The 25,283-nt window shown below is 65.0% G+C and overlaps 2 protein-coding genes across 6 annotated transcripts; both read right to left on the bottom strand.

Moving 5' to 3' along the window:
* Window positions 1-306: 306 nt before the first annotated feature.
* CIRBP (cold inducible RNA binding protein) lies at window positions 307-5,129 on the bottom strand. Of its 2 annotated transcripts, XR_009518856.1 has the most exons (8): window positions 5,029-5,129; window positions 3,858-3,966; window positions 3,667-3,773; window positions 3,435-3,573; window positions 3,273-3,354; window positions 3,086-3,156; window positions 632-764; window positions 307-469 (listed from the first exon to the last, which is right to left on the bottom strand). XR_009518856.1 is itself a non-coding variant. In XM_060007287.1 (7 exons), exons 2-7 carry the CDS (start codon window positions 3,958-3,960, stop codon window positions 2,693-2,695), a joined length of 519 nt encoding a protein of 172 aa, XP_059863270.1. In that variant the 5' UTR covers window positions 3,961-3,966; window positions 5,029-5,129; the 3' UTR covers window positions 1,937-2,692. The 2 variants fall into 2 exon arrangements, 1 of the variants encoding a protein (XP_059863270.1); XM_060007287.1 differs by lacking the exons at window positions 307-469; window positions 632-764 and adding an exon at window positions 1,937-2,709.
* Window positions 5,130-14,596: 9,467 nt separating this feature from the next.
* On the bottom strand, window positions 14,597-24,241 carry MIDN (midnolin). 4 transcript variants are annotated; one of them, XM_060007282.1, is made up of 9 exons: window positions 23,868-24,241; window positions 22,026-22,653; window positions 20,897-20,984; window positions 20,627-20,689; window positions 18,555-18,683; window positions 18,166-18,471; window positions 17,865-18,009; window positions 17,391-17,636; window positions 14,597-16,653 (listed from the first exon to the last, which is right to left on the bottom strand). In XM_060007282.1, the coding sequence occupies exons 2-9, from the start codon at window positions 22,256-22,258 to the stop codon at window positions 16,376-16,378; spliced, it is 1,488 nt and encodes a 495-aa protein (XP_059863265.1). In that variant the 5' UTR covers window positions 22,259-22,653; window positions 23,868-24,241; the 3' UTR covers window positions 14,597-16,375. The 4 variants fall into 4 exon arrangements, with proteins under 4 accessions (XP_059863265.1, XP_059863264.1, XP_059863267.1 ...); XM_060007281.1 differs by having other exon boundaries at window positions 17,865-18,012; window positions 23,868-24,240; XM_060007284.1 differs by lacking the exon at window positions 18,555-18,683 and having other exon boundaries at window positions 23,868-24,240.
* Window positions 24,242-25,283: the final 1,042 nt, after the last annotated feature.

Here is a 25,283-nt window from a genome sequence, read left to right as displayed (position 1 = left end):
GAAGGCAGGCCGGCTCCGGGGGCGGACAAGCTGAAGGTGCCCGGGGTTACTCTGACAAGGCCTCTGCCTGGCTCCGGGGGACGCGCCGCCAAGGGACCACCTCCTCCACGGCTCCCTCTGCCCGAGAGAACTGCCCTGGGGGGGGGGGGCAATGAACTGCCGCCTGGCCTTCCGCGTCTGGATCCAGCTCGTGGCCAGAACGAAGGCCCCAAGAGGAGGCTATCTCTAGCGGACTCCCCGCCACAGCCCCTCCAGCCAGGACTCAGGCTGAAGCTCAGTGTCCGCCCTCCACGACGCACCCCACACCAGACTCAGATTTGTGGGTGTACACACCATCCCTTTATTCAAATGCACCTTCCACATTTGTCTTGTCACATCGCGAGTGAGGACTGGCCGCCGTGCCAGCACCACACGCCCATCCTCCTGGAGCACCTTGAAGCCCCGCACCCCAACCTCGCCAGTGAAGCACCTGCTGGAAAGACGGGAGAGGTGAGAGGGGGACACGAGGGCTGCTCCAGCAGGAGATGAAGACGCTGCCCCCGACAGAGGTCACACAGCCAGGACGGGGGAGAACCCACCACAAGGGCCAGAGCCACAGGGCCACATGTCTCCCCCGCCGAGAAGCACTTACAGGTGATGGGCTGCAAGGGCAGGCAGCTGTGCCGCTGGCTCTTGCTCCCGGGTGAAGTTCCTCCTGGGGCAGTGACCCCAGATCGTTGTTGCTCTCGGGTCACCCTTCCAGGTCGCACTGGCTTCCATTCAACCTGCCAAAGCAAAGGAGTGTTAACCCTGACACCCTGGCTGAGCTCACAGCCGCCCCTCCCCGACTCCCGCGAAACCATCCACAGCTCCTAGGAGGGTCTCAGCTAGTCACCGGGGCCAACCCAAGAGGCCCCGCCACGGGCCAGCGTGCCCAGGGCGGGCCTGCGCCTTTCAGACGGGCCAGGCCACTCTGTGCTCTTAAGCAGAGCCAGCTACCCACTTGGGATGCAGCTGCTTAGAGATCGGCGCGGGCTCTGAGCAAAAACTCATGGCAGCAACAGACATCAGAGAGAGCTAGTTAGGAGTGTGACTCAAAGAGGTCTGCAAAAGACAGTCAATTGATGAACAAAAAATTCCAAAAGGCGGGGCGTTTGGTGGTCTCCAATCCTGCTCAACTGCCCGGGCCGCTCGCCTGGCTGCAGGCGGGGAGGGGCAAACGGCCGGGGTCTGCCTTTAGTTCTAGCTTGATTTTTTTTTTTTTTTTTTAAAAGGAAAAAGAAAAAGCAAAAAAGTCAAAGGAACATTCCCCGGGTACACGACTTTACTTTCAAATGAGCTCTCAACAAGAGGAGGGATGCGGACGAGCAAAAGGAGTTACCTCGAATTACAGGACTATCTCCACATATGAGCTAGCCCAGGGAGCAGCTTGCGTCTCAGAGCTTTCTGTTGGGCGCACAACACTTCTGTCCTCCGAGGGGCTGCAGCTTCCATAGGCTAGCAGAGAACGCTCAGAACTTGTAAAGCAACAGCAGAGCTAGCTAATGAGCCGGTCAGTCTGGGGTCACCCGGGGACCCTGCCTGTGTCTGCTCTCTGGCCTGCTTCTAGACTAAGGAGTTCAGGGTCAGCGTCGGGCGCCCGCGTGTCCACCGTCCCTGCTAGGCTGCCCGCCCCATCGAGCCTTCTAGCTGCCACGGCCAGAAGCGCTCCGGGGCTGCCCTGCGATCCGAGAGCCCGCTCCCGTCACCCACCTGCTCGCCTAACTGGGGCCGGTGGTCGTTGGCTGTCACAGGGGCCCAGCCAGCGTCACTGACCCTGCCTTTCTCCTCTAGCTGTGGCAGCCTCGGGCGGGACTGCGGACCTAGTCCTCTAGCTGCCCTCTCCGCTCAGGTCTGCCTGCCTCGAGCCCCTGCAGGGCGCGTGTGGTGCAATCAAAGGGAGATGGTCAGAGCGAGGTTCATTCAGATGGTCTTTTAATCGGCTTCGTGAAGCCAAAGAAAACTGCGTACAAGAATTCCTTCACCACTTCAGATACAACATTGACGGGATATGCGTACGTCTTCCGGCAAAAAAGGACAATATAAATACACATTTTCAAGAACCTCTCGGGGATGTCTGCAAGTCTACTGTGGGTCCCACACGACAGGTGGGCGCCCGGGCCGGGCCGGGGCAGCCCGGGTGCTCTGCTGCCACCCGCACGGTTCTACCACGCTACACTCAGAAACGTGACACCGAGTTGGAAAAAAGCTACAACTTGCTCAGCTTCCGACAAAGAGCAGATTCAGAGTCTGTTCAATCTCAAAGAGAAGTGACTCGGGGCACCCAAATTCATGGGGCCAACCCCACTGAAAAGAAAAAGAAAAAAAGCAACACAACCGAAAACAAAAAAACAAAACTCTCACAACCCCTGGTGATTTTCTAAAAAAAGAACTCTTGGCTCACGGTAAAAAGGTGAAAGTAAAACTGGAAGTGCTCTTCAAAACGTTTTTAAGACTCTTAAAAACGGACAGCGCTTCCTTAAAATGCAAAGTGTAGTAACGAGGCCATCTGGGGGCCAGAAGCAGTCAGGCTGTGTTTGACAAGATCAGAACCAATAAGACTACAAAAGTGGGTACAAGGAGGTGTGATCACTACACATTAACGATTCAGCGGAGCTCCCAAAATCTTTAAATATACGGCCATTGGAAGGACGATCTCGAGCAGGAAGGATTTTTACTCGTTGTGTGTAGCTGAGAACAAGAAGCAGGCACAGTGTAAAGGCGCTGAAGCACGCGACGAGAGGCAGCATTCCACTCCCGGCCCAAACCTGGGGGCTCAGCCCTGGGGGCTCGGGAGCGACCAACCCCCCCCATGGCCGAGGGTGGCGGGCACGGCCCACATGCACGGATGCGGCCTGCTCTGCTCGGTGGGCCCTCGCTCTCCCTTTCCTCCTTGGTCAGCCTGGTTTTGCCTTTACGTTCTGTGGCAGAAGTGGCTGCTGGCACCGAGACCCAAGAGGACAGTCTCGTCCCTTACGGGGCAAACATAGTGACCGGGTCTGAGCACTGCCCAGAGGGCACCGAGGCTCACTGAGCTCCCACCACAGGCCCTTGGAGCGCCGCTTACCGTAACTGTCGTAGCTGTCTCTGTAGGACCCGCCCGAGCTCCGGTCACCGCAGCTGCCACTCTGACTCCGGCTGCAGGAAGGACACAGGTGAGCGCTGGGGGCCACCTCGGGGGACTCTCACCAGTCCCCGTGCCAGCGTCCCCACAGAGCCTCCCAGGCCCCCCTGCGCAGGACCACCGCCCGTACCTGCTGTAGTAGTCTCTGGAGCCTCCATAGCCCCCACTCCTGGACTCGAACCGGCTCCCCCCGTAGCCGCGGTCCCCTCCTCCTACAGACGGGACGGGAAGGAGAAGTGAGTGTCAGCTTCTGCAGCAGTGCCCCCACCTTGTCCCTGCAAGTGGCACTCACCTCTGGAGAACCCACGGCCCCGACCTCGGCCCCCGCGGAAGAAGCCCCGGCCCCCGACAGAGCCACCTCGGTACCCGCGGGATCGGTTATCAGACGATTTGCCAGCCTGGTCGACCCGGATCTGCCGCCCATCCACAGACTGGAGACCAGAAGTGGACACAGTTAGCCTCTGCACCTCCCGCCCTCGGTCTACAGCCCGGACCCACTGAACCCCAGAGCAGCCGGCCCTCACCTTCCCGTTCATGGCCATCATGGCGTCCTTGGCATCGTCGATGTTCTCAAAGGTGACAAACCCAAAGCCCCTCGATCGCTGGGTCTCCCTGTCCTTCACGACCACCACTGTGCAGGGGAGAGGTCCGCGGTCAGCACCCAGCCCTCCCCGTGAGCAACCCCACTCAGCCACCAGTCTGGCACCAGCCTCACCTTCTGAGATCTGTCCATATTTTGAGAAGACCTGCTCCAGTGACTGCTCGTTGGTGTCAAAACTCAGCCCTCCGACGAAAAGCTTGCCTTCATCTGATGCCATGGCGGCCTGTGACAAACATCATCAAAAGCCTCAGAGGTCCTGCAGGAACTTTGAGACTCAATGCCCCCCCCCCACTTTACTTTATACAAATAACGTATGTTTCGGGGGGAAACGCTGGGAAACTATTTTTCTGCCCTTTAACCATCCCAAGCCCACACCCAGGACTTAATTCAAACAAACCCTTAATTCCTTTATCACTTTGGGTCCCTGGCCGCTTTTCTGTGTTTGGGCCAACTCCGCTCCCCAGACTGGGGTGGGGGGGGAGTCCCTGAAAGCTGGGGCCACACTGCGGTTCTGCAGTACTCAGTGCTGCCTGGCTGTGGAGCCCCAAAACTCCAGGCAGGGGACGCCCTCACGGGACGTTTAGGGGTACACCCCGAAGGCAGGCATCGGCCACCATCGTCACTGGCTGAGTGCACCTTGGTTTCTGCCCGTTGCAAACAGCGGGGGGGCTAACTCCTAACCCGACCGTCGCGGGGCGGGCGGAGTGGCAACGTGCTTGGTCCACTGCAGGGCGCTGTGCAGGCGGGGCGGGGACTCTGCGCCGGGATATCAAAGCGGGGCGGTGCTTATACCGACCCTTTACAGGCTGGTAGCCTACGCTGAATGGCTCCGAAATACACGCCAGAAGGCGCCCTGCAGCACGTAACTGGGACACAAACTTGGGGCGTTGGGGGTGGCACCGGGGTTGTGTCGCCCTCGCACTACTCCAACGCGAAATCGGGGAGGAGCCCCAGCCTGGCCCCACCCACGCGCGCATGCGCCCCACGCCACTCCATCCGGGCACTCGGCGCTCCCGCCATTTCGCAGGGCGCAGCTTCGTGCTCGCGGCCGCCATTTTGCGGCGGTGTCCCGCTCGCGAATACCCTGGCCCACGGGGGATGCCCTCCGACCGCGGTTCGGCCCGGTCTCCGCTGCCCCTCGCCGCCGGCGGGGCGGACTACACCCCGGGCCCGCCCCGGCACCGCCCCCGCCCAGGGGCGTGCCGCCGCCGCCCCGCCTCCTCCGGCCGGCCGCAGGCCGCCCGCCGCCCCGGGCCCGTGGAGCCGGTGCCGCCAGGGCCCTCACCACTGAGTCGGGCAGGTCCCTGGCGCAGGCGGGAAGACGGCACAGCACAACGACCCGAGCCTCCTAACGCGCGAAGTGACTGGGGGGGCGCCCTGCGCCCGCCTTATGTACTTCTTCGCTAGGCCCCGCCCCCGAGCCCGCCCCTCCGCCCCTCGCTGGCCAATCCGAAGCTCTGGAGGCCGTGGCTGTGCCTCATATTCATGACCTGGGGGCCGGGCCTGTACCGGCCGCGCCCCCTCCCGCGAGCGGGCGCGGGGCACAGTGAACGGCGGGGACGCGCATGGTCCGCAGTTCCCCGCCCGCGCGCGGGAGGCGGGGCCAGTGCTCGGCGGGGCGGAGCTGACCCACTTCCGCGCGCCCGCCCCCCTCCCCCCCCGGCCTGTGGCGGAGAACAAAGGGGTTCGGGCGGCTTCTGCCAGTGGCCCAAGCCTCCTGGGAACCTTCTGGGAGTCGCTGGAACCCAGACCTTTGCGGTGCTCCCGCAGTCGGCGACTTACCGACCTCACCCAGGTCCCCACACCCACCCGAGATCAAGTTCTCGGACACCTCAACTTCATGTGAACCCCGATATCAGTCATTATGTACTTGCCAACATAACCGACACCCCAGAACTCTCAGAACCCCAACGTTCCACTTCGTGTGATCCGCCCCAAGGCCCGCCCAAACCCTAACACTGAGGCAACTCCATTTATGTGGACCCCAATATTCTCCACGATCCCAATTCTTCCTGCTTCCCAACTTTGGGTCACCCCAACTTCACCCAACCCAGTTTGCCTACGAATCCCAAGCCGCAACCACACCTAACTCCCACCCCAATCCGGACTTCACCCAGTCTGGTGCAGCACCCACACGCCACAGTCACCTGGCCAGACACTTTTTTCATCCCAGCTCTGGACCTCAGGCTGACCTCGACTTGGGCTCTCAAATCCACCACTGTGCCCAACTCTTGAGTCTCCACTGCACCCCAAAATTCAGCTCAGCCCCCCATCTCCCTTTCACCGCTGTGCTCCAGCCGCCCACCAGCACACCCAGAACCCACTTGGCTCCTCCCCCTGCATCTTTTTTCTGTCTGGGAGTCCTGAGACCTCTGCTATCGGAAGAACCAGCTTTGCAGAGATCTTCACCCCCAAGGCTGCTCCTGGGAGCCCCTCTTGTGGTCACCCCTTTCCCCCTGCCCAGGCCTTGGCTCATGTTACCTTCTGTGGCCCTGGACCCTTCCATGGGTGGAAGAAGCTAGTGCAGACCCCTGCCTGCCCAGACCAGAGGCCCAAGCTATACCCCTGCCCCAGAAAGTCTTCAAAGGGCATACCTTCTGCATAAAAGTTAGGGGGAATTTGAGGGACTTCCCTGGCTGTACAGTGGTTAAGACTCCGCGCTTCCAATACAGGGGGCGTGGGTTCGATCCCTGGTTGGGGAACTAGGACCCCGAATGCCGCACGGCACAGCCAAAAAAGTTAGGGCGATTTGAGAACAGAGACCCCTGCTTTGCTGCCTACCCCAGGAAAGTTCCATCCCCACTCCAGGCCCCAGACTCGGTGGGTCTAGCTGACGCAGTAGGAACGAGAGCATGGACACTGTCTCCTGTGACAAGGCCACTGGGACACCCTCCTCGGGCTCAGGACCCCTTCCCCCAGGCAGCAGCTCATGACTCATGGCAGCCATGTCCGCACCTCGTCCCCCCACGCCACAGCCCCCCCCCCCATACAATTCCCCGTCAGCCACAGCCGGCTGCTCCGTCAGCCACTCACGCAGGGCGGTTACTAAAAGGAGCAGAGAGAATCAGCACTCAGCTCTCGCCCTCCCGCCAGGGCCCATGGAGGGGACCTGGGGCCAGGCATGCCCAGCCCAGGAGTAATCCCCTCCCTTCTCATCTGCTCCCCCAGCAAAGTCAGGTCGGCAGCTCCTGTCCCCAGACCAGGCGAAGGGGTCCTTGCAGTCACCGGGGCCCCTCATCACTCTTTGCACCACCTCCCGTCCCCGCCCTCACTGTTCTGTGGTTCCTAGTCTGCCTTCTCCTGGTTTTGTGAAGTTCCCTGGTTCATTCATTCATTCCACCAGCAGTTATCAAGCGTGTACTTACTACGAGCCTGTTGCTGGGTACGGGGCTCCATGCGTACCCACGACTGTCCTGGGTTCCCATCACGGTGTGGACCTTTACCTATGGATATCTATGGATACCATACCTTTACCTATGGATACCTGTCCCCAGGTGCGCCTGCACCGGATATTGTGTGGGAACTGTGTGCTTGCGTCTCAGGTGTGTTACCTGTCTGCCCACCTGTGTTTCTGCGGCTACCGACGTCGGCGTGTCCCTGTGACTCGGTGTGTACCTACGACCTTGTGAACCCGTGAGGGGCGAGATGGGGGACTGGTCTCAGGGGGCTGGCACCACCTTCCTCCCTGGAAGGTGATGCCAGCTCCCTCGGCCGCGACTCCACGCTCTCCCCGCGGACACAAGGGGGAGCTACGGCCTCGCTGTCAGCCTGGCCGGGGGCTCCCGGTCCCGCCCCGCGGTCCAGCCGACGGCCGCGAGCACCAGCGTGGGAAGGGGCTCCCGTCCCGCCCTCAGGCCCGCCCTCGAGTCTCCGCCCAAGCGCTGGGGGGTGGTCGGCGAGGAGGGGACTTAAAATAGCCGCGGGCGGGGGCGAGGCTGCTATTCACGGCCGGGACACGCGGTGCTCACCGCCTGCCCGGCGGGACGGGGCTTAGGCCGGAGGTCCCCGTCTGCACACTCACAAGACGCCCCTCCCCGGGCGCCCGCCGAAGACCACCCCCGGGGCTGCGCCGGCGTTGCCACGGAGACGGGGGCGGGGCCTTCTTGCTCCCGCACCGCCCCCTCTGTCCTCCCCGCCGGGTCGGGCCCGCCGGACGCCGGGTCCTCCCCCGACCCCGGCTAATGACCGGGCGAGAGGCGGTAATGAGCGTCTGGGCTCGGGTCGGGCGTGGACGGGATGAAAGGCGCGTGGTGGGGGGGAACCCTGGGGCCGCGTAATTACCGGCCCCTCCCGGCCGGCCAGGCGGGGGCAGGGACGGTGCACCTGGAGGCCGCCCGGCGCGGGCGCGGAAGTGGACCGCCCTGGCAGAGACTCCAGCCCGCCCGCCTGGCCCAGATCCCCGGGGCTCAGAGCCAGGGAGGGAGAAGCGGGGACTGGATGTGTGTGTACGTTGCCAGGTGTGGTGCACATGTGTGCCGTGGGCAGGGGACTCGTGGGTACAGAGATGGAGAAACAAGGTTTCTGAGGACCATGCCTGTGTGAACATGAAAATGGGGCCGTGTGCCTGTGCACATGGCTGTGGAAGTGTGTGCATAGAACTCACATGTGTGTGTGTGCGTGTGCACACATGGAAACATGTTTGCATGGTCATGCCTTATGTGCAAGAACACAAGGGGTTGTGCGTGGACCCCAAAGCATGTGCATAACCAGGATGTGGGATCAGCCGGGGACAGCGCTGCTGCGTGTGCATGACGCGGGGGAACCGGGACTCACAGATCATATGTGCCCATGGCTGGTGGCGTGACTCATGCCCCTGGGGTGGGAACATGCCACGCACTGTCAGCAGCCGCCGGGGTCTCTAGGGCAGAGGAGAGCTACAGGAGCCCAAAAGCCAGGAGGAAGAGTTTAACTTTAACTGACTCCCCCGTCCCCACCCACCCCGTTTCCCACCTGCATGAGTAGGTGGGGACATCTGAGATCCCTAGGTGGCTGCCAACTGTGAATTGGCAGGAGATTCAGCTGCCTGCGCCCTGGCCTCAGTTTACCTCCTGTTCCTAGGAGGGGTCTTCCTGGCGGAGGGGGACGTGGGAGGGGGCACCTGGGTGGAGCTCCCTGTGACTCATGGCCCAGGAATGTGGAAGCTGCCACTCTTCTGCTCCTGCCCCAGCCCCCATCCCAGAAGTGCAAAGGCCAGGCAGCGCATCGGCCTTGCTGGTGACCGCAGTCCCCATCAACGGCAGGCACACGGGCTGTGGAATGGGACCCGGGGGACACCCGGAGGCCCACACCAATAACATGCATTCATGCAGAGGACATACGTCAGGTGTGTATGAAACGCCAGGGCCTGTGCATGCGCAGAGACCCCTGTGTGCTCGTGGAAACCCCAAAGCTTGCCTCGGTGGGGGCTGGGGATGCAACCCCCTGGGTTTCCGAGACGGGGGGAGGGCTGAGGTTCACAGCCCCGCCCCAGGGGTGGGAGGAGCTGACCCCCACTGATGCCCTGTCCGCTCCCTTGACCTTGGCCCCACGTACAGGCTCCCTGCAGGCACACAGAGGGGCCGAAGCACCCCTGACTGGGGCTGTGGCATCTCCATGGCAACACTGGAGTGGCAGTCATGGAGAGCACACCCCCCTGGGGCAGCTGCCAGAGGCTCAGGGAAGACACCTGTGTGTGTCCAGGCGGCCGCACACAGCAGTCCCACATCCTGGCCCCCACACCCAATCAGGAAGACACAGGTGCCCATGGACCTCGTCCAGCCTTCGATCACCATCCCACCCTGGAGTGTCAGCGATGGCCCGGTGCCCAGCTGTGCAGGTAGGCGGTGTCTGGGCTCCTGTCTGAGCCTAGGGTGCATCATCTGAGAAGTGGGCACAGCAGCAGCATCTCCTGGGATCAGCGGGGGTGATGGAAGGGCAGCCGGTGACAAAAACACACCACGGAGCGGCTCCCAGTTCTCTGCTGTTCTCTCCTTTCTCCGTGTCTCAGGACACTCAGGGAATCGCCGGCCATGCCGGAGGAAGCCCCACTTCTTCTGTGGGCGCACACAGGCCCCTGCACCTGCCCCAGCCCAGTGGCCGGCTCTGCTCGGCTGGGCCTGCAGGCGCGCACGGTGCGTGGGTAGTGTTTGTGGCTGGAGCGTCCGCGGGTTTGGGTGCCGCCTCGGCTGAGCTGCGTCTCTGAGGGTCTGAGTTTGAGCTGCCTGGTGTGACCTTCAATTTTGCGGGTTTTGTCAGCGAGGTCTTGGCCCAGGGTGAGAGTGGGTTTTGAGGGTCACACTGTTGATTGAGGTTGTGGCCCCCAAAGTGTAGCTTGGGGCGGGTTTGGGGGTGTGGGGGCGGTGTGCATTGGGGTCCTTGTGCTGCAGAGCCGGAGCCTGTCACTCAGGTGGGATCGGCATGTACCCGTTGACTGCGGAGGGTGTGCAGCGCGTGTGTGGGACGGGGAGACGGGTTGGTCTGGGTCTGGTGGCGGTAAGAGGCCCTGCGTGGGCGTCTGGGCTTGTGTTGATTTTCTGCGAGGCCTATGGATAGCGTCTGGGGTGTGGGCCGTGTGCAGGGCAGATGTAGCCAGCTGTCTCGGGCCACCGGCTCCGCCTGCCGGCGGGCGACCTCCTCCCCCCGACCCCGTGGGGCCGGCCCCGCCCACATTCCAGAAGAGTTAGGGGGTGCCCTCCCCATCCCCCGCCCGCTCCCGCCCTCTGACCCCGGCTCAAGCCCACTCCTAGCATCCCGGGCACCGAACGCCGCAGCAGCTGGCCCCAGGGAGGGGCGGCGAGGCGGGGGTGGAGGCTGGAATGTGTGCGGGGGGTGAGGGAGGGTGCCCCCGAGAGGGGGCGGAAGCGGGGGAGGGGCCAGGAGGAGGAGCCGGTGAGACCGAGACGGGAGGAAAATAGAGAAGAGACCTCCAGGGAGAGATGGAGACCCGGACAGAAATACAGACAGGCCCAGAGATCGAGGAAGGCGGAAAGGGGAAAACAGAAAGACACAGGAAAAGAGAACTCAGAGGGAGCAGGGAGAGGGGCACACGTGGGTGGGGGGAACAGAGGCAGCAGGCCAAGGACAGAGGCCCCTCCGAAGGGCAGTCTCCAGTCGTGGAAGGGCCCCAGGTGACAGCGGCCCCGCCCGCACCTGCGGGCTGGACGCTCTCCCATCCCGAGTGACACCGGCGGCTGCCTGTCCTCTGCCCTCCCAGGTCTGGGCGGCCGTGGGTGGGGCCCCAGCACCCTCGGCCGTAGCTCGGCGACTCCCGTTCCCAAGGTGCCTGGAAAGGAGGGCGTTCCCGCCAGGCGCGGTAGGGGTGGCTGTGCTGGGGCAGCCTCCGGGTGCTGGGGGTGCCGGAGTTGGCCCCAGCGGGGCACCACTCCCTCTCATCTTTCTAGGGGCCTGGCTCCTCCCTGCCTTCTTCCCCAGCCACCCCTCACCGCGTCCTTTGGCATTTCAAAACCGTGCAGCTTGCCCCAATTACCCATTTGGCCGCCCCCAGGGGACTCTGGCCTCCAGCAGAAAGACGTGACCCCAGTGACCTTCTATTGCCCGCCCACAGCCGCCTCATCATCCCAGAAGCCAGCACCTGGATCCAGGCCTCCGACCGGACTCCACACTTTGGTAGCCACACCTGTCCACACCGCCAGCTCCAACCCCCATCAGTCTCAGGGCTCTCTGCCCGTCCGGCTAGCCCCAGGGGCTAACCTCGGACCAAAGGTTTGCTCACATCCTCGCCACCCGGCAAAGGCGACCCTGTTTACGCCGACCGCGGCCTGCTGCCTTTTCAGAGGGGATTCCTGGCCACAGCAAAACTGCGCCTCAGCCAGGCAGCGATGAGGACTTCCTGCCGCCATAAGCCCCCCCGGGCCCCCAACTGTCCCGGCTCCTGGCTTGTAGGCTTCCAGGTGCACAGAGGCGTCTCCAACTGCTCCCCTCCCCCAAATCTCCGAGCTCCCTGCAGCCCCCCTGCCAACCACCTCACTGTGAACCAGAGGCCACGTTCAGACAATGCCCCATCGGTCCCTTCCCAGGCCTCTCCGAAGCCCAAGCACAGCGTTCAGAAAGCTCCTGGGGTGTTCTGGCCTTTGCCCTCTCCACCCGCCCCTCCTCCCTGGGGTTCCCATCTCATCCCCCCCCCAAGCCAGACTTGAGGAATCACCCCTTTCGAGTCCTTGCCTTCGCCTTTTGGTTTAGGACCCCAAATGGACTTCCCAATTGTTCCCCAAATGCACCCGCTTTCACGTCTTCAGACATTTGCACACGCCATGCCCCCCACCTGGGGCACCAGTTCCCTCTTCCTATCCTTGGCAAAGTCTTATTCCTTTGGCAGGGCCTCAATCCAAGTGCCCTCCTCCCGCTCCTCGCCCTGCGCTCCCCCCAGCCCGGGGCTCGCGCACACGGGGTCGTGAGGAGGGGGCAACAGGCAATGGCCCGGCTGAGAATGGGGGGGTGCACGTGCGGCGCCCCCGGGTACGCCCCCTCTTCCGTCCCGGAGCTGCCGCAGGCGTCAGACCCCTTGGCGCGCATCCCGCCTCCAAACTGAGGACGGCCGCACGCCTCCGCGCCGCGCCGCGCCTGCGCACTCAGCCGGGCCACGCCGCAGTCCCACCTCCGGGCGGCAACCCCGCGCAGCTATTGGTGCGTGCGGAAGAGCGAACGACGTGGCCACCAATGAGGCGTCCCAGGAGTGGGCGGGGCCTGGGCCGCCCGACGCGAGGACGGGGGCGGGCGGGGCGCCCTCCCCACGGTGACGTCAGGCCCGGTTCGCGGCGCGTTGCCATGGAAGCCGCGTTTCCATCCCTGCGGGCTTCCGGGGGCCGCCCCCTCCCATTCAACTTTTTCCTCAATGGGGGGAGGGGGCGGTGCAGGGCTGTCCCCGCCCCCTGTGATTCCGCGGCCCCTGCCTACTCTGGGCCTCGGTTTACCTTTCCGTGCTGCCCACGCCCACGTGGCCTGGCGTGCTGCCTTTCCGGTCGCTGCACCCCTTGGCTGGGCACCTCTCCACTCAGCCCCCGCCTCAGGTGTGTGCGTTTCAGGCTCGCGCAGTGGGAAGGGGCTAATGGCCGCAGCACCCAACCAGGGTGGAGTTCTTCTAGGACTCCCGGGCAGGGCTGTGACCCTCGGACCCCAGGGCTGGGCGCCAGGCAGCGCCCTGTGGAGTGAGTTCCCCGGCAGTAGACCAAGTGCCCCCTGCTCTGCAGCATGCAGACACAGCCCCCGTGATTCAGCGGGTGCCGCCATCTACTCCCTCCTTCCGCATCTCCCACCCAGCCCTGTAGCGGCCACCTGGGTCACAGCCCTGACCTCCGGGGACCCGGCTGCGTGGGCAGGGGGCTCGACCTGAGCTGTCCCACCCACACTTCCACCCTGCGGTCCTCCAGGCCCGCGGGTACGTTTGACCTGAAGGTCTGAAGGGATCAGCCTGACCTGAGTATCCTACCTTCCTGGCGTGGGCGTGCGATGATTTGGGGGTGACAGGGTGGCAGGAGGGACAGAAAGGCCTTAGCAAGCTGCTCCCAGGACACTCCTGGGACTGCACCTGTTTCCGTTCCCCATGGGCGGGACTCCTAGAACTGAGGCTTGGGAGGGCAGGGTCTTGGGCTATAAGAAATCAGCCCGGGGATGGTGGTCGCTAAAGTAACAATCACCCCAGTGCTCTGGAGCAAACGGTATTTCTCTTCGGGCCTCGGTTTTCTCATCTACCAAATGGGAGGGTAATTAGTTCTCTTAGGTGGCTGCGTTAAGTGAGGAAATACATGTGAAATGACCTTCAGTGTTGTTGTGATTGTGTGTCTTTGCCCAGCCCCAAAGTGGATGAAGGTGGGACTCGCCACCTGGCCCGGCCCTCAGGGAGCTCCAGATGGGTAGGGGTGGGAGTTGCAGACAGGGGAAGTTCCCAGGCAAAGCAGGGGCGCTGGCTAGGGGTGTTCCTGGGTAGGGCACGGCCCGGAGGCTTAATCCCGATGGTCAGGGATGGGGAGCGCTGGAATGCAAGGCCGGGCAGGCCGAAGGGAGTCCACGCAGGGCTGGGGTGGAGCCAAACCGGGAGGCCTCGAGCGCCAGCCCCAGGCCCTGGCTTGACTGTGGGAGGGAGAGGGGGTGCTCTGGAGGCCTGGCGCCATACCCCGGGGGGGGCTCGGGTCAGGGTTCCTCAGGCTGGGCCCCCCACGCGTGGGCGGGCAGGTGGAACTGCTTCCCCGTTTCTGGGGCTGGGGAAACCGTGGCGCAGAGCCTGCAGCCAGGTCTCCCTGGAGACTGAGTCCCTGGGCTCGCCTGCAGCCCACTTTATTATTTATTTATCTTTGCGGTACGCGGGCCTCTCACTGTTGTGGCCTCTCCCGTTGCGGAGCACAGGCTCCGGACGCGCAGGCTCAGCGGCCATGGCTCACGGGCCCAGCCGCTCCGCGGCATGTGGGATCTTCCCGGACCGGGGCACGAACCCGTGTCCCCTGCATCGGCAGGCGGACTCTCAACCACTGCGCTACCAGGGAAGCCCCCTGCAGCCCACTTTAGAGCCTAGAACGGAGAGGCCCCACCCAGGGCACGCAGGCTGGCAGCCCCATGCCCACACCCTGCAGGACTTCCGGCCTTGGGTACCGGGAAGTGGCCGGCCCTCCCTCCCCCGCCAGGCGGCTTCCTGCCCACCCTCACCCCAAAGCGGGGAGGGGGCGTGGGAACTGTTCCGGGACGCGCCCCTCCCCCCGCTGGGCGCCCTGGGAGCACGTTCCACCTCCCACTCCCTGGGGTGGCGGGCTACCCCAGCATCCAACCCGACCCTCCTGAGACAGATCACCCCCTACCGTACTCAGCCCACTCTGTGACATCCAAGACCACCCCGCCCCCCGAGATGAGCAGGCCGGAGGTTCACTCGTTTCATTTTGTTTATTCCTTGAAATCACGGTGTTTGTGGAGGCTGTTTTCTTTTCCAATTTCATGTTTTCATACAGGAAACTCCCGCAAGGTGCTGGGACACCCCACAGCCCGACCCCCCGAGGGTGGGTAATGCTTTCTTGGGGGGGGCCCTGGAGAGGGCAGAGAGGGGTGGGCGGTTCCTGCCTGGGGCCTCCACTCTCAGACCAGCGGAGGCACAGACGTTATTTAAAAATAGTTAAAAAAAAAACCCCATCAGAACACACATTAAATAGATATCCAAGACAGCGCTTCAAAAACAAACCCGCCCCTTTTTTTCTTTTTTCTTTTTTTTTTGGAAAAACGAAAACAAAAACAAAGATCCTTGACCCCTACCCTCTGACCCCTCCCTGCCCACCCCCCCCCCACAAAAAATGTACAGAGCTACAGTTAACACAAGATGTTCACATCTGAAACCATTAACTTTAAACACATAATCGGGGGCAGGGTGAGGACCTGGGGTTCATCTAGGAGGGAGGGGCAGGCAGAGGGCGAGGGGTGTTGCGCAGCACAGAGGGGCGGGGCCAGGACGAGACTGACAGGTGGGGGGGCAGGGCCCAAACATCTCCTTTATCAGTAAAAAATAAAAGTGAATGAAAAAAACCCTCCACCCCACTGAAATGGCCCCAGTAAGGGGGGAGAGGTCTGTCCCTCTGCCCTGGGGGATGCCCCTGGGGCATGGGCATGAGTGGGGAGGGTCCAAATTAGACCAGCAGCGAACCCCCCCCCAAGGGGGTTAATGCTACACAGCGTTGCCCCTCCTGGGGTTTCACAGCTCAGCACCCCCTCCCCTCCCCTCCCAGCTGCCGGAGGGCCCCCAGACACAGTCCACAGGCCCAGATCCCTCAGGTTGGGTGGGGAAGGAGGGCTGGGGGCGTCAAGCCCGCCCCCCCAGCCATTGCTCTCCGTATTTTTCAAGAGATTCCCAACCACTATTGGCTCAGTCAGAAAATTAATAGTCTATAAATACCCCAAGCTCAGAAAAACGGGGTGGGGCGGTGGGGTAGCGCTGAAGGAAGTCGCACAGTGCGTGGACGGGGTGCAGGCTGGCGGCGGGCACCACCCCTCCCTCCCTCTCCTTTCCTGGCAGGAAAGGGTCCCCCCCCACGCACCCCAGCCCACACCGAAAGGCAGGCTCTGGCCAGCCTCTCCCCTGAAACGGCTTTTCTTTTCTTTCCCAGGAAAAAGAAAAATGGAAAAGGAGAGACCAGGAAGAGAAAAGAGTACGGATGTGGAAGAGAAACAGTCCCTGGTGGTCAAGGTCGCACCTGCCGAGTTGTTTTAGGGCCAGGGTTTGTGGTGGGGGCCTCTCCTCTCCGCGGCCCCCTCCCCTGTCTGTAAAGTGCATAATGAGGCATCTACATTTTTGACTTCAACCTGAAAAGGGTGGGGAGGGCGGCAGAACGGAAGTGGGGGGCGGCTTCCTTGTCTCCGCTCTCAACCATCTGGAAAGACTGCTACATATTTGGAGCTTGGGAAGGTGGGCGGGAGGGACCCGGCCAGGTCGGGGATGAGGATGGGAGATGGAGGGAGGGGCGGGCAGTGTGAGCCAAACCGAGGAGGCAGGAACCCAAGTCCATGGAGAGTTCGGAAAACCACGGTAGGAAGTGAAATTTCAAAAAAAAAAAAAAAAAAGGCCGCGTAACCGGGAGGGGGAAGCGCCCCACTGCACCAGCCGGCCGCTGGCCCTCCCGCGTGGGGCCACGCTCACAGGCCACCCTGGGCGAGGGACAGGGTTCCTAGGCCACCACGAACTCTGACTTGATGTCGGGGTTCACTTCTGGCTTCCAGACGGCGTCCTCGAAGTCAAGGCCCAAGCCAGCTGCCTCACTGGGGCCGCCGCCTCCCCCGCCGCCGGTGCTGTCGCTGCGGCCGGCCTTGCGGCTGGGCGGCCAGTGGTAGGGGCCCCGGGCATCGCGCCGGGCCTTTCTGCGGAGCCGTTTCTGCTGGAGCAGCAGCTGCAGGCGCTCCACCTTACAGCGGGTGGCTCGGTTTTCTGTCTGCCGCAGCCGGTCCCCTGCAGAGGCGGCAGTGACCATGACCCTGAGCGACCCTTGGAGGCCAGACCCCCAACCAAACGCGAGGACCCCCAGCAGATGGGCATCAGGCCCGATCCAGCTCTTGTGGACGCTCCCGCCAGCGAGTGAGTGGGTCAAGAGGGTCTGCTGGACCTTTAGGTCATTAATTCCACGTCTGCTGAACAGCAGGCTGTGAGCTCCATGAGGGCAGGGGCTGGCCTGAGCCGGGCACTGGGGACACGGCTGGCATAAAAATGAGCTGGAGCTTGAACCCTTTAGGCTATTGCTGTGACCCAAGGTAGGACTCAGGTTGTGCCCTGGTTTCCCCTTTGAGACCGGGCCTGGGGGCCCACATCACGGTTCTACAGGACTCCGGAGGCATCCGGAATAACGAGATGGCTGTGGTGGTGGGGCGGCGGAGGCCGCCCTTGAGCGGGAGGGGGAAGCTAACCCCCTCCTCAGCCTGACTGGCCCATTCACAGAGGCCCCACGCACCATCTGGAGAAGGTGCCCGAGGGGGGCGAGGAGGAAGTGAGGATGGACTCCCCCCCCGGGGAGGGCACAAAGATGCTGTGTGCCCCCAGCACACACACTCCCTTCTCTACACGCGCCTGCAAAGCAGGGCGAGTGGCAGCTGGCGGCCCCCTCCCCGCCACCAGCGGCTCAGCTGCTCTGAGAGGCGCACAGAGGGGCCTTGAGAGACCCAGGACGGGGTGGGGTGGGGGTGGACACTCACCCGGGGGCTTGCACAGGCGGGCCTGGCTCAGGGAGGCCGGGGTCGCGGCCGCCAGCTTCTCGCAGGAGGTAGTTTTGGGGGCGAGGTCCGGGGCACACTGGGCGTGGCACCGCAGCTGGGTCAGCGATGGGGGCATGCCCTGGTAGTGCCGCGTGGCACTCAGGAGGTCGTTGAGGATCTGCAGGATGGTGCCGATGTCCCGCCTCGGCCGCCCGCTGCTGTCCTGGCAGTTGGGGTGCAGCGTACCTGCGGGAAGGGGTGTGGATGAGGACCCCAGTGGTGGACGTGAGGCCTCGGCAGTGCCCGGGTCTCACATGTGCAGGCGGAACCCTGGGTGACACGGGCGCTCGCACCCACCCATGAGGACACGTGGCTTGCTGTATGGCCAGGCACACGCGTGGGGATCCCGGGGAGTGTGTCCCATGCCTGGCGTGGGTTCACGTGACTGCTCGCAGGGCACGCCATGACACCTACCAGAGAAGGTCCCTGAGAAGACCCCCGGGGCGTGGTTCACGAAGCTCTCGATGACTGCGCCAGGTTTGCGGGAGCGGGACGTGGGGCTGCCCCCGGCGGGGGACGTGGGGCTGGCACCGGTGCTGGCGGTGGGGGAGCAGTCCATCTGCTGATGGGGGAGGGAGGCACATGAGCTTTGGGGTTCAGGGTCAGGGGATCACCCACCAGACCAACACCAGCCCAAGGTCTGGGGACGGCCCTTGATACAAAAGACGTATCCAGGGCTCTGACGTTCTCCCACCACGTCCTCCCCCAGACTCACCTCGGGGCAGGTGGCAGAGGCCGAGTGGGAGCGGAAGGAGCCGGCCGTGACAGGGGAGGACGTGGGCGCAGGGCCAGTGGGCACTGGGGGGACGCGGGTGGCACTGGACACTGGCCGGCAGGGAGAGGACACAGGGGTGGTGGTCACGCTGGGGTCTCCACGGGCGGCAGCAGCGGCGGCAGCCAACACGTGGCGGTGCTGCAGTGGGGCGTGCTGGGCTGCGAGCTGCAGCTGGACGAACATCATATGGTCACCCACGCGCAGCGCCAGAGTCAGCGGCGAGCGGCCCGACAAGAAGTCACTGACCTGCAGAGAGCGGCCCGTCAGCCCAGGGCTCCAGCCTGTGGTGCCCCCAGCCCGGCCCGGCCCGGCCCCCCGCGCTGCGTGACCTGGGGCCTCTCGCCGCCCCTCTCTGGGCTCTGGGGTCCCTGTCGGTGCCACGGATGCTTAAATAAAATGAATCGGTATTTCCGGAAGCTGCCTCCGCCAGCCCGGCCCGGGCTGGGCGCCGCTGGGGGCTGTGGGGGGACAGAGGCGGGTGAGACGGGGGCCTGGCCCGCCCTGGCCAGCTTGGTTCTTTCAAGGGGAAACCGAGGCCAGAGGGGGCGGGGCCCAGCCAGCAATCACTGTTCTCAAAGAACCCTCACCTCACACCTCTACCCCACCCTCTCTCGCCTGTGAACACTGCAGGGGCCTAGCTCAGGCCCCCTCCCAGCTAAGCCACTGGAACAGCGAGTGGGCGAAATTCCTGGACAAATTCTTGTCCTAACCTTTGCTTTCTCAAGATAAATATTTATCTGTCCTGGGCGGGGCCGAGACTGAGGGGGAGGCGTTGCCTCTGCGGGCGCTGGGGGGACCCTGACCAGTTCCCTGGGGCCCGAGTTTCCCAGGGCTTCAACACAGCCCATTCAAACATGAACCTTCAGTCTGGCAGCCCCTTCGCAGCGGGCGAGGGGTGCATACCACCCCCATCTGCACTGGACCCCTCCTCTGGGGCCCGGCCAGTGCCGTGCTCTCCCCGGGCAGGGATGGGGCGGAGGTTTCTGAGAAGTGACACAGGCCGCGATGACTCAGAACCACCCCCTCCCTGCTGGCAGTGGCTGGCGTAACCTTCCCTGCTTGGGGGCCATGGGGAGAAGGCAAAGGAGGCGGGCCGAGCGCAGCCCCCACCCCGCAGTCCCTGTGCACACGCCCTCCCCAGCCCCAGAGATGCCCTTTGCAGGAAGGGCCTGGGGTGGCTTCCCAAGAGCAGCTGGGGTGTCCCCCCCCACACTCCACCCTGCAACTTCCTCCCAGGGGAGGGTGAACGGGCAGGCATGACTCGGTGCCAGGCGGAGAAGCAGCTCTGGGAGCCCAGTCACTCCGCCCAGAGCCTCCCATCTCCCTCCTGACGTAGACACCCTGCAGCGGATGTGAACCAAACACGCCCAGGGGCCCCCTGCCAACCACAGCCCCCCCAGGAGCAGGGAGCTCAGTTCACATCTGCCCCAGGAAAGCACACGCTAGCCCCACCCGACTCCAGGGACCCTGGCTCTCCCCCCACCCCACTGCTCCTCCTGACGGCAGACCACCCAGCTCCTGGGTCCCCCCCCCTCCTCCGCGCCAGCTGGCTGGTGAGGGCAGGATGCTAAACGCCGGGAGGGGGCAAGGGCCTCAGGGCAGGAGGAAGGGAAGCCGCTGAGCAGGTTCCTGAGGCCGGGGACCTGCCACCCCCACCCTGGCAGCGGGCAGATAGCTGAGGCCTGTGTCACCCTCCTGGGAGGAGGGCCCTGCTGCCAGAAAAATGAGGAAAGGAGGAGGAAAGAAAAAACCTGCAACAAAACCGGGAACCCAGTGTGGGCCAGCCCCAGCCTTCCTCCTCGTCGCCCTCCCGGCACTTACTAAATATTTCCCTAACATCCTGTCTGGTCTGTGCTGGCCCCAGGGGCTGCGCGCCCCTGCCCCCTCCCCCTTTTGGGGCAGAGAACAAAGGGTAGAGGGAGGAGGGGGAGGGGTGACTCCCCACCCCTCGCAATGGGGTCACGAAAGGCGGAAAGAGTATCACCCAGTCCCATCCCTCCCCCCATCAGAAATGTTAAAAAGGTCGCTCTGGGGAAACCACAGTGGGGCAGGGGGGAGAGTGCCTCGGCACGGCTGGTGAGGCTGGGGACGCAGGCCCGGTGGTGTGGGAGCATGGGCCAAGGTCACCCCGCAGGCAGGCTTGTGAAAGCTAGGCCCCCTCCCCCATGGCGGCCACCGTGGGAGAGAAGGCTCTCAAGGTCAGATGGTGAGTGCTGGGGGGGCGGGGAGGAGGAATAGGAAGCTGGGTGACCAGGCCAAGCTGGCACGAAGGCGGAGCGGCGCGTCCCCTCCCCTCCTCACAGGCCTGCTGGGGGCACAAACAACCCCCAGGCCCTCCAGAGTGGCCGGGCACTGGGCCTGCTGCCCCCAAGGGCCAGGAGGGGGCCGGCGCGGGTCTTACCTGGGTCTCAGTCAAGCTCTCGAGGGCCTGCATCACAGACTGTTCTGGCCTGGAGGCCTGAGACTACAGAGAGAGGAAGAAGAGACCCTGAGGGCGCACCCGAGCACCGGGGTTGGGAGGGCCCCGCTTGATGGGTGGGGTGGGTGGCCCGGAGGGGAAGGGGTCCAGTGTGTGATGGGGACTGTGCTGGCAGGGGAGGGGACTGCGCTCGCAGGGGAGGGGGCTGCCTGTCAGTGCGGGGCCTCGAGGCGCACCGCCCCAGCCATTTACCATGAGGCCCGCCTCCACGGTGGGCACGAGCGTCAGCTTGCTGCCATCCCCCACGCCGAGCTCCTGCAGCTTCCCCGAACTGAGCCGGCTGAGTGGGGAGGAAGGAAGAGGGTGAGGCTACACCGAGACAAGGCAGGGGCTCGGAAGCGGAGTCCGCGGGGGAGGGCTGGGCTCGTGAGGTAGAGACAGACGTCCATCACCCCCACCCCTTCCTGGTCTCCAGATCCAGAGACCTGAGTGTGTGCGTGGTTGAGGTCAGACCCTGGGAGCCCCTGCTGACGGTGCAGATCCCTTCTTCCAAGGAACCCCAACTCTGGACTGGGGGCACTCCCTCTGCGCCTCAGCGAGGCACGTTTTCACCATCTAGGCCCAGCGAGTCCCTTGGCACCCTCCCCCAACCCTGGGGCCGCCCCCCTGTAATTCAACCACCGGGGCCTGGGCTGTCCCTGCGGGCCAAGCGCTTAGCCTTTCCGGGCTTCGCCGGGCGGGCCTCCCCTCCTCCCTCCCTCCCTCCTTGGCGCAGGCCGCCGCCGCGGCCGCCGCTCAGACAAAGGAGACCCTCCCCCTCCCGCCCCTCCCCCACCGGGGCCCCTCCGCTGGGGATGGACACTGCGTGTCCCCAGAGGCCCGCGGAGGGAGGGCTCCCGGCTTGGAGGCGATTTAAATGGCGGGGGAGGAGGGGGAGACTGCGGGAAGGGCTTGGTGGCGAGAACAAAGGGGGGCAGAGAGACGCAAGTGGGGGGAGAGGCAGCCAGACGCAGAGGGGGCCGCCGAGCAGATGCGGAAGCCGGCGGGTCGCAGGCAGAGGAGGCAGCCGCCGCGCCCCCCACCCCCGTAGCTGTGACCCCCGCGCCGCCCCGTACTCCTGCCTTCCGGTGGGGGACGCCGCCTAAGCCCGACCCGAGGCGCCCTCGCAGCCGCCTTTGTGCAGCGACCCCGGGCGGGGGAGGGGGCCAAGACTGGCAGGGCCGAGCAGAGGGCGCCCGAGAGCGCGCGGCGCGCCCCCGCCCCCCGTCTGGCCGCCCCCTTCCTTCCCCGAGCGGCGCGCTCTTTGTTCCCGCCCCGGGGCCGGGGCCAGAGGGGGCGGCGGGCCCGGGGGGCGCGGGGGCTGGGGGCGCGCGGTACCTACGTGTCTTTGTGGAGCAGCGCCAGGCGCTCCTTGGGCACTTTGAGACGTTGGGACAGCCTCTTGCGCAGCCCCTCCACCGTCTCGTCGGGGGGCACCGACAGCTCGTAGCGGGTGCCCGTCGTGCTGTGGATGGCCAGGCTCATGGGCGCCGTCTCGGCCGCCGGGCCCAGCTCGCAGGCACCGCCGGGGGCACCGCGCCGGCAGCTCCGGGCGCCGCCGGGCTGCGGCTCCATCCCCGGCCCGCGCTGGGGGGCTGGAGTCCGCGGGGCGCCGCCAATTCTTGCCGCGCCTCCGGGCAGGGCGGGGGGGCTCCCCAAACAGGGGTCCTCGGGGCCCCTGAGGGCGGGGGGCAGCGCGCTTTCCCTTCGAGAAGGTCCCAGGAGCGGAAGGCGAATCAAGAATCAAAAATCCGAGTGGCGCTCCGGAGTCGCGTCGGCTCGTCGGGGCACCTTCCTGGGTGGGGACTACACTCTCAGCTCCTTTCAAGGGCGGCGGGCGCGGGAAAGGGTCCCGGAGGAGGGGGCGCCACTCAGCCGGCCGCGCTCAGGGCCGTCTGCCGCTCGGGCCGAGCTTCCCCGCGCGTCCCCTCCCTTAGCAACAGCCGCCGCCGCCGTCGCCGCCGGAGGATCTGGGGGTGAAAGTAACAAGAAAAAAAAGTTATAATGTATCAACGTCCCGAAGGGCGGGGCCTCCGCCCCCTCCCATTCACTACTTACTCCGCCGGCCCGCGCCGACCAATCAGCGCGTGCTGAACGCCCAGTCGGCCACACGGGCCGGCCAATGGGAGCCCCCGCGGCACCGCCCCACGTGGCCGCGCGGGCCCACCCCTCGCTCCGCCCCTGTCCCGTTGGCCAAGCGGAGCGCGGCAGGGGCGGGGCCGGCGCCGCTCTGGCCCGCCTCCGCACCCCCGCCCCGCCGCGGCCATTCATAAGGCCCGGGCCCGCAACAAAGGGCGGGCGGCCCGGCCCGGGGGGCGCGGGACCCAGGCTTGGGGCGGCGCGCCGTGGGGGAGAGCAGTGGCTGCGCGCCGAAGGAGCAGGAAGCCAGGGCCTTCCCTAAGCGCCGATCCGGGAAGCCGCCGCTAGCGGAAGCTGGACGCTGATCCCCGCGCCTCGTGGCCGAGCCCAGGCTGGGGCGCTCGCAGGAGGGTCGGTCCGGGGTGCCCCCCACCCGTGAGGCGTGAAGCCCCGGCAAGGGGTGGAGCTGCGGGCGGGGCCTGCACCCCCGTGGCCGGTGCCGTGGTGACGTGGCCGGTGCCGGAGAGGCCCTCTCGCGCCGGTGCCACCTCGCGTCCCACCCCCGTCCCGCCGGGCCGGGCCCGCTTCCCGACTCGCGCCCGCCCGAGCCGTGACGTGACGCGACGTCCCCGGCTGCGCCCGCGCGCGCCGCTCGGGGCTGCGGTGAGTCAGCAGCGCCGGCGCGCCCTCTGCCGGCCCCACCTGGGAGCGCTGCCCGGAGACCCGGGGAGGGGTCGCCGAGGCCTCCAGGGACGGGGGCAGTCCGACGGGACTGCGGGCGTTGTGGGAGCCTCGCTAGGGGTATGAAGCCTCCAAGTCAGGAGACTGGGGCCTCACATTCGGGGAAACTGAGGCCGGAAAGGCAACTAGCTCAAGGTCACTCTCGGGGATGGGGAGTGCCCGGGGGGCGGGGCGGGGGCAGAGGTCCCTCCCGGGCTGTGCTGGCTGCGCCGAGTGCCTCCAACTCCACGTCCCGGGGGGCTTCCCAGGGCTGGAGACACCTTTGAACACTGCCTGCTCAAAGAACAAAGAAAAGTGGGACACCCTCAAGAGCCTAGAGTGAGAACCCCCTTCCTCGGCCCGCGAGGTCCCGCCCCCCACTCACCGGGAGAGGCAAGTCCGAAGTCCCAACTGTCCTGAGTGTACCCACGTCCGGGCTGAGTGCGCGGTGGCGGAGCCGGTCTGGGGCCGAGCGGGCGGCCCCCGAGCCTTTATCCGCGCCGCCTTCCCTCGGGGTGGAGTTTGGGCGGCCAGGGGGCGGGGGGCCGGGCAGGCGGTGACGCAGGCCGGCCCCCGCCCCTGCCTGCCGGCCAGGGCCCTGGGGCGCCGTCGGGCCTGGGCCACCCGCCCCCTAAATCTCGCATTTTAAACGGGGAGGGGGTGGCGCTCCTTGAATGCTACGAACCTGGGGTCACGGTCGGCCGCGTTGACGACTCGGGCGCACCCGCACTCCGGCCCGTGCTACGGGGTTTCGGGGTGCACAGCTGGATTCTCTGCCCCGCCCCCTTTCTGGCCGAGTGCTTCCGCCTGGGGGCGCCCGCGTGGGGGAGCAGTAAGGGGGGCCTGAGTCAGCGGCCTCGGTCCAGGAAAACAGGCTGGGGTCACCTGCCTGCAGTGGGGGGGGCCCCAGCCAGCTGCCCTGGCGGCCCAGCCAACTACATCCCTTAACGGTGACCTCAGAGGGCATTTATGGAGCGATTCACCAGCGCCAGGCCTGCCTTGTGCATCCAGTCACCGCCCGCTGGGCTTTGTGACCCCGTAGGGCACTGACCTTTGTGAGCCTCAGTTTCTGCAGGGTGGCAGTAGAATGAAGTGAGAGAACACAGCAGACCTCACTCTGGAGCCTGGGGATGTGGGGCCCTCACCTAGGCCTGGCAATATTGCCATCATCCCATCAGGCATGCTCACCTGCTGGTATCCTGCCTTTGTGGTGGGCGTCATCACCCTACCCATTTTACAGGTGAGTAAACTGAGACCACACAGCCATTAACAGGCAGAAGCCTGCCATGTCCTCAGGTGTGTCCCTACAGGTCGCCCTGTGTAAGGGGTTTTCTAAGGATGACCCTGGCTGAGGGTAGGGCCCTCTCAGTCGTCCCTCCCTCTCTGTCCAGAGGAGGGGGACCCCAGGCCACTTGTCCACTTATCTGGTGTCTCCCTTTATCTGACCCGACCACCTCCGCCCCCAGCCTTGCCCTGGGGGCCCCTCCCAGGGCTGTGCTCCTTTCCAGGTCTGCCTCCTGCTCCCACCCAAGGGCTCCTGCAGCCTCTGGCCCCCCACCCTCTCACAGGCACACCCAGACACTCCCAGCCCCATAGGGTCAGGGCTGGGCTTGAGGGAGGGATCAGGAGGCTGGGGTTGAGGCACGGATAGGAGTTTGCCAGATAAACAGAACAGTGCTCAGATGAGAAGCAAGTGAGCGCAAAGCACCGGAGGCTCTCACGAGTGCCCTGAGACCTGGTGATGGGGCCGGGCTGAGGGTCTGCGGGCCCGGCCTGCTCTGCCTGCAGAGAGAGCAGGAAG

The sequence above is a fragment of the Delphinus delphis genome, chromosome 3 (genome assembly GCF_949987515.2).
Source record: "Delphinus delphis chromosome 3, mDelDel1.2, whole genome shotgun sequence".
NCBI lineage: Eukaryota > Metazoa > Chordata > Mammalia > Artiodactyla > Delphinidae > Delphinus > Delphinus delphis.
Note: the sequence above shows the minus strand (reverse complement) of the source record. Positions and strands in the feature narration are given on the sequence as shown.